The sequence below is a fragment of the Harpia harpyja genome, chromosome 6, assembly GCF_026419915.1.
Source record: "Harpia harpyja isolate bHarHar1 chromosome 6, bHarHar1 primary haplotype, whole genome shotgun sequence".
Taxonomy (NCBI): domain Eukaryota; kingdom Metazoa; phylum Chordata; class Aves; order Accipitriformes; family Accipitridae; genus Harpia; species Harpia harpyja.
The window spans coordinates 10,366,754-10,379,296 of NC_068945.1; the positions used below are offsets into that span (position 1 = coordinate 10,366,754).

The following is a 12,543-nucleotide window of genomic DNA, read 5'->3' on the forward strand; positions in this document are numbered from 1 at the left end:
ATGAAAACTAGATACCAATAACAGGCAAAGAATTGAATCCAGAAGAGAGAAGGATCTACAGAACCCTTTTTCTAGGCCAGTGGCATACAGAATCTTAATGCTGGCATATTTTTGGCAGGCGGCCCAGAGGCAGATCCCCATTCCATTTCCTCTACCCATCAGTAAAAAATAGCAAGTACTGTATCAGAAAGAAGTCTGGGAATGAGCAACACTTAGTCAGCATCTGGATTGAAACTAAGTCATACAATCTTACTGGAAGCCTTTTTTGTATTAGTGAAATCCCACCACAGGCAATTACTACATTGTTTGTAACCTTTTAAAAGGACATGTGCATCTATGCTTCCATGTAGTCTGTGGCAAACATTAAAGGAGAATGCTAGACTAAGCTAGATAAATTAAATACTGAAAATAAGTCACTAGGACAACAAAACATGCCTGAAAGTTGCTTTATTTGTTCATAAGGTCTGTGCGTTACAGCAAGCGTAAGTTTAGCTACTGTGGACAAAGCTCAGTCTGGAAGAGCATTAATGTTAACCGTAGAGATGTATAGTGAGTAGAGCCCACATTTGCACACAACACGCTGTTTTTCTATGGCTGGAATCTAACATTCATGAATTACAGATCTTTGAGATCTTTCTGGATGTTCCACAATGTATCCGCACTCTTCTTCAGCTGAGCCACCTCATCATCCTTCAGCTTTTGGTTGATGACACTTGTCAATCCAGAGGCACTTAGGACAGCAGGAAGGCTCAAGAAGACATCATTCTCAATGCCATACATGCCCTGCCACAAACAAAACAGATCACTCGGACATGAACCCATCACCCTAGCTGTGCTTTTAGTTTACATAGTAGGAAGCCTTCTGAGAGTAGAGCTCAAGACTATCATTTCACAACCTGCAGAAAATTTTCAGTCACAATGTATTTGAGAAAATAAAAAGTACAGAGCTGTTCTGGACCAAGTGATTGGCAATACTGAGATGACTGATTTCAGAAACCCCACCTCCAAACCCCTCACTTTTATTTATATACAGCAAGTAGCTGACAAAATTCAAAAACATAGGATATGGGCAGGTTTTTTCCTATATAGAGGGAGCAGTAAGTTCAGCCTACTCAGAGTCCTTGATGCACCAGAGGTTATACAGCTGGTACAGACTACATGCAGCCAGTTACACCAGCAATAAAAGGACACAGCTCTCTTCCCTAGCACCTTTGCTAGGCACTAGTTCATGGAATCACAGCTGGGCCTCCATAAAGTTTTCCATTTTTGCACTGAAACTTCCTTTTAATGAATCTGCATGCCATGCATTGTAAACTTTACGCAAAAGGTAGTACAACATTGCATAGAGTAAAGAGAACTTAGTTTCAGCTCCATACTTGCAAGGAGTGTAGGCTAAGAGGTCATACTAGAAAAAAATTGCAATAGTAAGCTCCCATTTTAAATTCAAGGTAGTATTTTACAAAGCTTCCTTTGTTCAGCACCTTGCTAACTGAGACTATTTAACTTTTCCATAACAACAAAATGGACTAGAGCATCCAGTTAGCCACCACTTCTTACCTTTACCAGTGTTGAGACTGAGTGAACCCGGCACAAGTTCTTCAGCATGGTCTCACAGAGGTCAGCAACACTAAGGCCAATAGCCCAGTTTGTGTATCCCTTAAGTCTGATTACCTCATAGGCACTAAGGAAATATTGAAATACAGTTGCATTAAGATGTCTTCAAGACACTGTGTGAATGCTAAGTCTTAAGGTGAGTGAATGTTTCCCATTGAAAAAAATCTGAAACACCTGTGACATTGTAAGTTTTGGAATTAAAACATCAAAGTAAGAGAGTTACATATTTCAGCATTAGAGAATAAAGTCTACAGTATCCCACATGTGCAACAAAGAAGCCCTATTGTTCTCCCAGGATTAGCTGAAAAGAAATATAGTTTCCATCTATGAACAGGTTTTAGTGTTAAGTAGAAAAACAGACACCTACAACTGAAGTTCTCTATTCAAGTCAGTGGCACAATCATTCTGAGTGCATTTGGAATAGGTAAACAGAGTCAAAGCCATGCATTACCTACACACACACCCTAATTTTTTTAACCAACATCTGTGTACACTTTATACCAGTATAGTCCTTGTTTCACAAGTGAGACAAGTGATTTAGCAACATGTATAATTACCTCTAGACAAGTTTCCCTAAATTAATGAACAAGTTTTCCCAAATCAACTCCAATGCTCTGCTCACAGAAACATACTACCTTTTCTTAGAGTCTTGTGCCCTTTGAACAAAGTTAACCATTTAAGAAGCTACTTGTGAGAAAGCAAGTGCACACAGCTCTAAGCACTGCAGTACTAAAGTGGGTATGTTATGCAATAGCTTGTCTCGCTGCAGGATAATAAAGCTTACCAACTGAAATCCCACATCTTGGTGTTTAAGCCAGCAGTTCCACTTACTCATGCAACCCTCTAAATAAAAGGGCATGAAAGCTGCAGCAGAATGGACAGGCAGTGAGAAGGAGGCAGCGTGCAGACTAGCTATTTTCAGCATCACATATATCGACCTTATTCCTCAAGTCATTGTACCTTTCAACCACTTGCTTGTGGAGATCCTTCCAGTTCTCACCATCTTTGTCACTTCCCATAGCAGGATTCAGCTCCTGGAGAGGAACACCTGCCACATTAACTCCGCTCCAAACAGCCACTGTAACAGAGAGAGGACGTAAGTTTCCATAGCACTTAGCAACTCCCCCTCCACTTTTCCTATCCAAGATAACTGGAAACAAAGTACTAATAGCCAGAACTACAATAATGTTTGAGGCAGATGTAAAGTTTTCATTTAACTACAGTTAATTCTGAGAACTCTGGGGGACAAATATGAGACTACTTCAACAAGTCAATCACAACACATGAACAACAGAAGTTTCAGTCCTTGGAGGGTGTAGACAGCTACTTTTGAAGTCAGAAACCTCAAGTTCTAGCAAAAGGGCACATCTTAGCTGTTCAACCTTTTAAAAATAATTTTACTCAAAAATTGCAGCAAGTATGTATTTGCTGTCCCACTGATCAGTATTAGAGTTAGCCTTCAAGAATTATACTCTTATTTCCCTAACAGGGTAGCAATATGCAAACTTAGAATATCAAGAGAGGAATTTGCACATCTCCATATGGGAAGCTTACAGGCAGACTCACTCTCAGCTCCTGTGAAATAACTAGGAATTCTTAGTTACTTCAAGCAAAAGCAACTGTAACACTGAAGCAAGATGAACTCTGTGTATGCTCAGCCAAGCTCTGCTTTCATTACAATGTAGGGCTGGCTTCAGTAAATACTGTTGTTGATCAGACACTGTACTTTGATCAAATGCAATGGGACATTGAAGGGGTGGCTCCCTTAGAAATACACAGCACTAAAATATAAAACAGTACGAATCTACATAGATATTCTGCTGCATCATTTCAGACTTGAAATAAGTGAACTGAATTAAGGCAAATAAGCTTCTTTGATTTCACATGGGTTTAAAACCGTCTTCTCTTTTAAATAGCATGGAGAAAAGTCACAAAAAGGGATAATTTTGTTAGCCTGAATCTGTATTCCTAGCTTTTTCTACTACTTGCAACAAGCTCTGTCATTGACCTAACAAGAGCTAATACTGCTTTCAGAGGAAAGCTGTGCTACAGGCTATGTTATGATACTCCAAAAACCGAGGATAAACAAAAATAGTAAGCTGTAGCCTTCAGGACACAACTTTAGCCAACAAAATTGGCCTTTTCAGTTCAGGGTTTAATCATACAGCCACAATCACTTTTATTAAAAATGTGTAGCCACATTTCCTGGACTTGTCTCAACTCTAATCTTCATAAAAATACAGCAAAGTACTAGTTACTTGAGCTCAGCTGCATCTGTTCTTTCAGATTTTTGTAACACCCTTTAGGCCTCAACCTCTAACACTGTATTGCTTATTCCCAGGGAGGTCAGAACTGCTTCTTACCACTAGAATCACCATGTTCTCCCAAGATCCAGCCATGGCAGCTGGTTGGGTGGATACCAAGTCTCTCAGCCATCAGATAGCGAAATCTAGCTGTGTCTAGATTGCAGCCACTTCCAATCACACGGTGTTTTGGCAGGCCACTCAGCTTCCATGTGACATAGGTTAATATATCCACTGAAAAGAAAAACACACACAGTAAATGAGACAATTCACATACACCAAGAATGCTGCAACAATTACTTTACTGCAAGTAAGAGGGCAATCAGGACAACTCAAAACACAGTTACGCTCATTGGTCGAAGTATTTTAGGTCTGACTGTTTGGGGGATTAAAATGAATACACTGCTTGAAATTTAGGACCCATCAAGCTACTGTTCAAAGAAAATTGAGGAAGGTCTTTGGAGATTAGTATCCTACCAGCTAAAGTTGGAGGCACTTTGTCACAGCTAAACCCCTGGGGCATCCAGAATTGAGACTGAACTCATGTGGCTAAAAGATCCAAGCAATTTCCTGAAGTCATGTTACCTTCCACTTTATCATCACAATAAGAGGTAAAGCAATTCACAGTGAAACGTGTTTGAGATTTACATACTCTATTTCTAGTTGGTAACTACTGCAGTTTAATTTCTTGAACAGTCCTGCATTAAGCAGTTTCTACATTGATTGCCTCTGTAGCATGAAAAGCCAGATAAGCAATATGCTTTAGCTGCATGTGGCTCTAAAACTAGTTTTAGAAAAACACAAACCTAGGTTGGGTCAGAGAGAGAGGGGGATGTGAGCAAAGAGAAAAACCTCTAATCCACAGCTCAAAGCAACAATAATAAACAGGCTGCAATAATTAATTATGGCTCAAAAAACTCTTGAAAGCCAGACAGTTCTCAGGAGGGAGTATATTTGTGTATATAGATCTGAAATACAACATTTGCTCTACTCAAGCACCAACAGCATGTCATCTCAGTAGCATTCACACCTTGCTGTTACAAGTGGCATGCTGATCAGGCATACATAGCTTCCCTATAGCTTGTTGGGGCAGTTCCTGCCAGGATCACAATAATCTGTACAGACTACAGAGCACCTCCCTATCAAACAGTTACAATTGCTCCAGACAGTCTGGCTTTCAAGTCAGGTGCAGAGACACACATGCAGACTTTGAGCTCTGCTTTGTAATCCCATCATTCACCTACAGTAGGGTCTTCCACAGGACAGGCTGTGGATAGTGCTATCTGAGCTAGAGCCCAGACAGATCTGGGGAAGTTAAACAGGGAAGGACATCAAGGTCACACATGCAGTGGACACCCCAGAAGTCCCTTCTAATGGGCTCACAATAACTTCCACTATATAAAACTAGTGGACAAAACTCCACACATTTTGAGAAAACAAAGCATTATAAAAATAGTTCTGAAAAAGCAACATGCAATTCTGCTCCTGCAGCTGCTCTACCAGAAAGAATTCTATAGTTTGAATTCAGCCTTGCTAGAACAAGAACAATTTGATCTTTGGCTCAGTTGGATATTTAGATAAGTGTTTAAAATTGCCATAAGTTATTGTACTTGCACAGTAGCCACTGCTCAGTAGACTAGTGTTCAGTAGTACTAATTGTACACCAGCTAATTACTCAACCACCAGCTGAATTGCTAGCTTTACATGCACCATTTTGACTCTGCCAAGTTATCTTTAAAAGCAGCATCACTTCATTGCTAGCGTTCTGTAGTAATGGCTTTACTCAGATGTTGAATCAAGCAAAGACAGCCCTACAGAGACACCCTACAAAGCATATGAGGATGTTTACAGTCAGCTTTAGACATCCAAATATCCAAGCTGTCCCAGTGCTGACATGCTTGCAAGTGAGTACAGAAATATGCGTAATCATTTATAACTAAGTCTTCTCTAATCTAACTGAACTATGAAGTACAGTTAACCTTTCCCCCACCATAGGCTTCAGCATGCAAACTCTTTTTCCTTATAATACAGCCAGGACTATAGGGTAAGTTCTTAATCCTTAAAAATAGGCCATATCACATCCAGACACAAAAGAAAGTTATAATTTACAAACAATTTAAAAGCAAAACAGATGTCTCCTTTAGAGACAAAAATTTTAAACTACCTACTGCTTAAGCCAAAGTATGTATGTAAAGAACTGAAGTATTTACCATGAGGTATGCTTCTAAAACACAGACACCATGAGAAGTTCTGAATAGAGAGCATCGGAAAATACAGAATATGTGTTTGTATTCTGCTGTTAGCAACTACCTGGCAGATGTCCACACAAAGCTATTAATTTTCTTTCAACATTCAATGTGTACTTGAGAAGACTGATAAAATAAAACACTAGTTCTCTGACAAATAGAATTTAAGTGTTCTAGGAAAAGATTGCCTTACCTGGGTTGGAAACCACCAGAATGGTGCAGTTGGGGCTGTATTTGATGATCTGAGGAATGATGAATTTGAAGACATTCACATTCCTCTGAACCAGGTTGAGACGACTCTCCCCCTCTTGCTGACGAACTCCTGCAGTTACTACCACAATCTTGGAGTTGGCTGTGACAGCATAGTCTACAACAGAGCATGGGGGAGAAAATATAGAATGTGTTAAATAGTTATCACTAATTTCAACAGCATTGTGTTCATACAGGTATTATGAGTAGCTTCTCCACTGTGCACACATTCAAATGCAAAAAACATGAGACATCAATATTAAAGCCAGCACCATCTCTTAACATTGTCCTGGTATATCAGTACATGCGTCTTAAGAGTACATTCAACCCCTCTGAATCTCATTTCTACTATCCAAATAACAATACTATTTCTTCTACATCAGAGGTATTAGAGTTTCATTAAAATCAATTTTAGTCAAGCAGCTCAAAACTGTAAAGTGGCCATTAGAAATGTAAGAGAAAGCCCAGACTGAGAGCCACTCCCATTGTTATGGTGTTCATCCGAACTCTCATCCCAGTTCATATACTTTAACTTTTCAATGCCAAACCCTTGGAGTTCTTTAGCATTACACAACTAATGCTCCACTATTAAGCAAACTCACAGAATATCAGTATTAAGTAAAAGAAACTGAGGTTCACCTTTGTCTGCCACAATCTTATGAGTATGAAGGAACAAGCTCCCATGCTGTAGATCCATCATTTCTCCTTTTAGTTTGTCTTCCAAAACATCAACCAGAGCAAGCTCATCACAAAGACCCTGAAAACAACAAAATTTGAAGGAGTCAATGAAGCAGTTAACTTGCATTTTAAAGTTACCCCTGAGTTGAGCTATATTATATTTTAAAGTAACATGTTACACATCCGAAAGCCTCTCTTCTCCAAAGGTAAACCAGCAGGACCGCACTATCTCGGTGTTCTGATATATCTCACAGTAACACAGCCAGAGGCTACTACACCACAGGTTCATGAAACTCATTCAGACTTTCCAGAAAAGGTATTATTTGTGGGGAGTTTGAGGGCAGGCACAGCTAAACCTTTGATAACAAAGCACTTAATGATGTAGTTATTATCTTAAGAAAAAAGTTGCATCTTTCAGAGTTGTAACAAACCTTCTAAATCTATCCAGCAAATAGGCCTGTTTTAAATATTTAAATACCTAAAAGAACACACCTCAATTATCAAATAATTATTCTCTTATACCATTCCTTCAACCAGTTCATTTCACAAAAATATAGAATAGGAACAGACTCATTTTTCTCAATACTAAAAACAGTATCAAGAGAAAACAGATTCTTTACCTAATTTTTCTCTACTAGAGCTGCTACGTTATATTTACTTTGCAGAACAGATTTAGCCATGTATGCTTGTTGTCCAGCCAGGTTAAGTTGGGATCTAATGCCATATAGTCTCAGAACAGGAAAACAGTGAAATACAGGGGTGGAGGAAAAAGGCATTCTGCTCTAATGCAAGATTTTACTGCCTTTTGACATAAGTGTTTACTACCCTTGTAAATTTTACTATACTTAAAGGCTTACCATTCAGTAAATTCTACTGAGATTCAAATTACTTTTATTTTCCTAGGTATCTACACCATAGTTAAGCCATTCTTATGCTATTGAAAATATTACTGCAAGCGAGCTTCGTTTACTTTTATATAAAAGGTAATGATCATTATTTCACATGGAAATATTAATTATTAGCATCAACTAAACTACTTTAAACATGCAACAATACACACCATTTTCCTGTGGAAAGATGTATTTAGCAGCAGGCTTATTAAATTTTTTCATTTCATAGTTTAAAATAATGTCAAGAGTTTACTTCTTTTCTGCATTGCTTCCTTTCACAGCTGATTTGATCAACTGCTGAAGGAAAACCTTAAGAATCTCTGCTCTCAAAATAGTCTGCAGGGTGAAAATTAAAGTCTCAGTTATTTAAACATTATGAAGAAGTATCCTTTACTGAAGTCACTGGTGTTAAACTAAGAAGTTACTGTAATCAGAATTTGAAAAAAGAATGCGTTCACATGTGTGATTATGGATAGATTTATACACTCACAGTCTGACAGTATGGGACTTTCAGCCTAGACCTTGCAACCAGTATTCACCAGACTCAGCAAGTTCAAGGAGCCAGTTCTCACTGAAACAGAAGAGCACCTGGAATATCTCCAGTGACTAATTTCATGAATTTGCATTTGTGTTGCCTAGAGGAGAATTCAGCTCATTATTAGCACACACAGGAATGAAGTCTACACAATCACCAAATGCAGCTTAAAATATTCTCATTGAAAACAGCTGACTTGTGACTGTGGGGATGTTTCCATTTCTAAAACAGTATGGCAACATCAGTGACTTGTCTCTAACAGAGGGAGCTAAAAATAACCAACATGGACATTTTAGTGTCATTCAGATTTATACATTAAATACTACACCAGTAAACTGAAATTAGTATTATCCAACCGTTTTAATTTTATAAAATTTAAAGCCATTTAAAACTCAACTGCATCTACATAGTAAAGTATAGGAAAATAAGTAAAAAATTTTATGCCATGGTTTAACAAAAAGATATCTTGGGGAGCCAACCATCTTGCGCTAGTCAAAACCACATTGTATTGGTCAACAGCCAGCTGAATACAAGCCAGCAGTGTGCCCAGGTGGCCAAGGCGGCCAACGGCATCCTGGCCTGTATCAGAAATAGTGTGGCCAGCAGGAGCAGGGAAGTGATCATCCCTTTGTACTCTGTCACTGGCGAGGCCGCACCTCAAGTACCATGTTCAGTTTTGGGCCCCTCACAAGACAGACATGGAGGTGCTGGAGCGTGTCCAAAGAAGAGCAACAAAGCTGGTGAAGGGCCTGGAGCACAAGTCTTATGAGGAGCGGCTGAGGGAACTGGGGTTGTTTAGCCTGGAGAAAAGGAGGCTGAGGGGAGACCTTATCGCTCTCTACAACTACCTGAAAGGAGGTTGTAGCAAGGTGGGGGTCAGTCTCTCCTCCCAAGTAAGAAGCAACAGGACAAGAGGAAATGGCCTCAAGTTGCACTGGGGAGGTTTAGATTGGATATTAGGAAAAATTTATTCACCAAAAGGTCTGTCAAGTGTTGTAACAGGCTGCCCAGGGAAGTGGTTGAGTCACCATCCCTGGAGGTATTTAAAAGACATGTAGATATTGTGCTTAGGGACGTGGTTTAGTGGTGGACTTCACAGTGCTAGGTTAACAGTTGGACTTCGTGATCTTAAAGGTCTTTTCCAACCTAAACAATTCTATGATTCTAATTCAGTGACAAGAATCAGATGGTTTTGTTACAGAAGTGTTTTATACTGCTGCTTATACTTGTGAGAGTAAGAGAGCAGAAGCCTGGTTGAAATAAACTCCACCATGCCATAATCCCAGCTTGAAAAATTTAAAACCAGTTTTTACTCTGGGTTTGGTGCATAGAACTCATTAACAGTAAAACTTTGTGCCTAGATTTCTGAAAGCACAATTTGATCCTGCTTAGAGAAGTGTATTAAACAGATGAATGCTAGATTGTCATGACATTTGTGGTAACTTCACCTGGCTCCCTCACTGCCAGCCTTACAGGTTACAGTACTCCTTCAAAATAATGAGTTCAGACCATGAGAGGCAAACACTTGCTTAAAAAATTTAAATATAAAGCCCCACAATGAACTGTTATCATTTTTCCATTAAATTTCCCCTTCAGTTATATAGTTTTAAAAACTATTTGTTACTTTCAGATCAGTACTGTGGTCTTTTCTTACTATCAGTTTTTCCTTGCTCACAAGGCTCATGAATATCAGCAAGCAAAAACCCTTAGAAGTTTTTTTTAATTATTAAAACCCCAGCACTTTAAAAACATGCATCCTCAAGGTAATAGGTAGAATAAGATTATCTCCAAATAAAATACAGCTGGTTTAGTAGTACATGCAAGATTTTTGATCTCACTGTGAGCTACCTGATTTAGTATCTGCCCCTGCAAGTGGATAGGGCATATCTGTTAATGTCGTCTTTTAAAAAAAGATCTGCAGCTCCCACTTGTCTTTTAAAAAACAGCAGGAGAGGAATCAAATTTAACTAATTCACAATATTCTCCAAAAACAAAGTGCAAAGTACAGGAGATCCTTATTGCATAATAAGCCTTTGCTCAAAGACTGCAACATGAAATTTGCCAAAACCCCCAGAAACCAGTAACAGGAAAAGTCAGAATAACCTCAAGTCCAGCCCTCTATTTTTAGTTTCTGGAAAACTACCTAAACCTCTCTGAAAACAATAAAGTCATATAACCAAGCAGTAAGAGCTTAAGAGAAATAAAGCAGCCTACTGAAGGGGATAGCAGTATTTTCAGTTATTACAGCACATGCACATTAAAAGAGTAAAAAGCAAACACACATAGTTCTGATTCTTATCCTGTATTTTACATGGATTTCTGCTCTGTCTACATTCTTTGCCCAGCAGAGCTCTCCCACCAAGCAAACTCCAGCTTTGTTGTGGAAGAATAAGAAAATTGAAGAGAGAAAGAAAAGTTTGGCAGGGGCTTTAGAGCCATTGCTCACTACGTTCTCCTAGCAGCTCGCAAAATAACTCTACCTAACAAGAGATTTATTGCTAGGCACAGATGGAAAGGTGAGAGAACAAGGAGAAACTGAATGGGGCGGTCAGCCTTGCATGAACAATGTAGGTCACTGCTTACTTACGTGAACTGCAAATGATTCATTCCTGTACTAACCTACCAAATTTACCACCATTTGCTAAGACAAACAGGCAGTGCAGAACCTGCATAGCACATTGACCTTGAGCCGTACCTTTCCAAGGATGCTGATAGCACAGGCCATCCCAACCTGTCCAACCCCCACAACAGTTATCTTGTTGTTCGGGACCACGGCTCCTGCAGCAACGGGCGTCATCAGCTTCTCCTTGAGAGTAGCCATGGTGTTCTGCAACGAGAGGCAGAAAGCTTTGGTCCAAAGCAAGCCAGGGGGAACCAAAACGCACGCTCTGAACTGAAGCGGTCGTCTGCCGCAGACGGAAGCTTGCCGATGGAAGTGCTGCGAGGGACTGCTGATGGGGGTTTATGTAAGGCAGCACAGGGGCACGCTGCCCATGCTCGCAGGACTCCTTCCACCCCACGGCTTACCAGCCCACCCGTGCACCCACCCCTCTTCGGCCACAGGGCTCCGGCTCCCATCCCTCCCTGCTGCGCTCGCTGGTGCCCAGTGGGGGGGGCTGAGGGGGGCAGACGCTATTTTGGCGGCACATAACAGAAGATCCTTCTTCTCGCAGAGCTTCCAGAGCCTCCCCGCAGAAGGCAGAAATACCTTCTGCGTCAATGGCTCTTTGGCATCCACCCCCCTCCAAACGCCCCTCAGGGCTCCGGGCTGTGGGACCGGTAATAAAAGCACGAACCAGTTTGGGAGCCGTAAGCCCGCTGGGATTTCCCCGGCTCGTTTCCATTCAGCCCCGAGGCTCCCTTCGCTCAACCCACGGGCCCCTGCGCGGTGCCTCCGACCTTCCCCTTCCCGCACATCCCTCCCTCCCGCCCCCGCCCCGCCAGCCGCAGACCGGCACCGGCACACGAGGTCACCCGGCGGGTTTCTGCGCACGGCCGGGGGCCGCCATCCCACCCAAATCCCGGGGAGCCACAGCCTGGCTCCGGCCACCGGCCGGCGCATCCCACCGCTGCCGGGACCGACCGCCGACGCCCCCCCGCCTCGGACACCATTCGGCCGCCAACGCGGGGACGCTCGGCCCCGGCGGGACCGAGCCGCCGGGATATGGGCTGGGCGACCCTCCGGCACACACACACCCCCGGCCCGGCCCGCCAGCTCCGCTCTCCCCGTACCCACCAGCAAGGCTCAGAGCGGCGAGAGGCAAGAGAAGCGCTGCCGCTCTCCTCCGGGGCTCGGGCAATGAGGGCTCCGCAGCGGAAGGGGCGGGCGCGGCGGGCAGGGCCGGGCCGCCCCCCGCCGCGCCCTCCGGGGCGTTCCCCGGCGGCACTGGGGAGGCGGCGGCCGCCGCCGCGCTCAATCCCCGCCAAGGACGGAGGCTGAAGGGGGCCGCCGGCCCGCCCTCGCCCCCCCCCCCCCCCCCGCTTTCCCAGCTCCTCGCCGCCCCGGTCCCCCCCCCTCCTCCGCGGCA

The 12,543-nt window shown here is 42.3% G+C and overlaps 1 protein-coding gene across 1 annotated transcript; it reads right to left on the minus strand.

The window, feature by feature from the left end:
* Positions 1-432: 432 nt before the first annotated feature.
* LDHB (lactate dehydrogenase B) lies at positions 433-12,381 on the minus strand. The gene is made up of 8 exons (XM_052788797.1): positions 12,252-12,381; positions 11,211-11,342; positions 7,052-7,169; positions 6,357-6,530; positions 3,978-4,151; positions 2,575-2,692; positions 1,558-1,681; positions 433-783 (listed from the first exon to the last, which is right to left on the minus strand). The coding sequence occupies exons 2-8, from the start codon at positions 11,334-11,336 to the stop codon at positions 616-618; spliced, it is 1,002 nt and encodes a 333-aa protein (XP_052644757.1). The 5' UTR covers positions 11,337-11,342; positions 12,252-12,381; the 3' UTR covers positions 433-615.
* Positions 12,382-12,543: the final 162 nt, after the last annotated feature.

Coding starts and splice junctions, on each gene's coding strand:
- LDHB (XM_052788797.1), bottom strand. CDS start 11,336: ATGGCTACTCTCAAGGAGAAGCTGATGACGCCCGTTGCTGCAGGAGCC. Junction 7,170..11,210: donor CTATCAGCATCCTTGGAAAG/GTACGGCTCAAG, acceptor TGTTGTTTTCAG/GGTCTTTGTGATGAGCTTGC. Junction 2,693..3,977: donor AGAACATGGTGATTCTAGTG/GTAAGAAGCAGT, acceptor TCTCTGTTACAG/TGGCTGTTTGGAGCGGAGTT.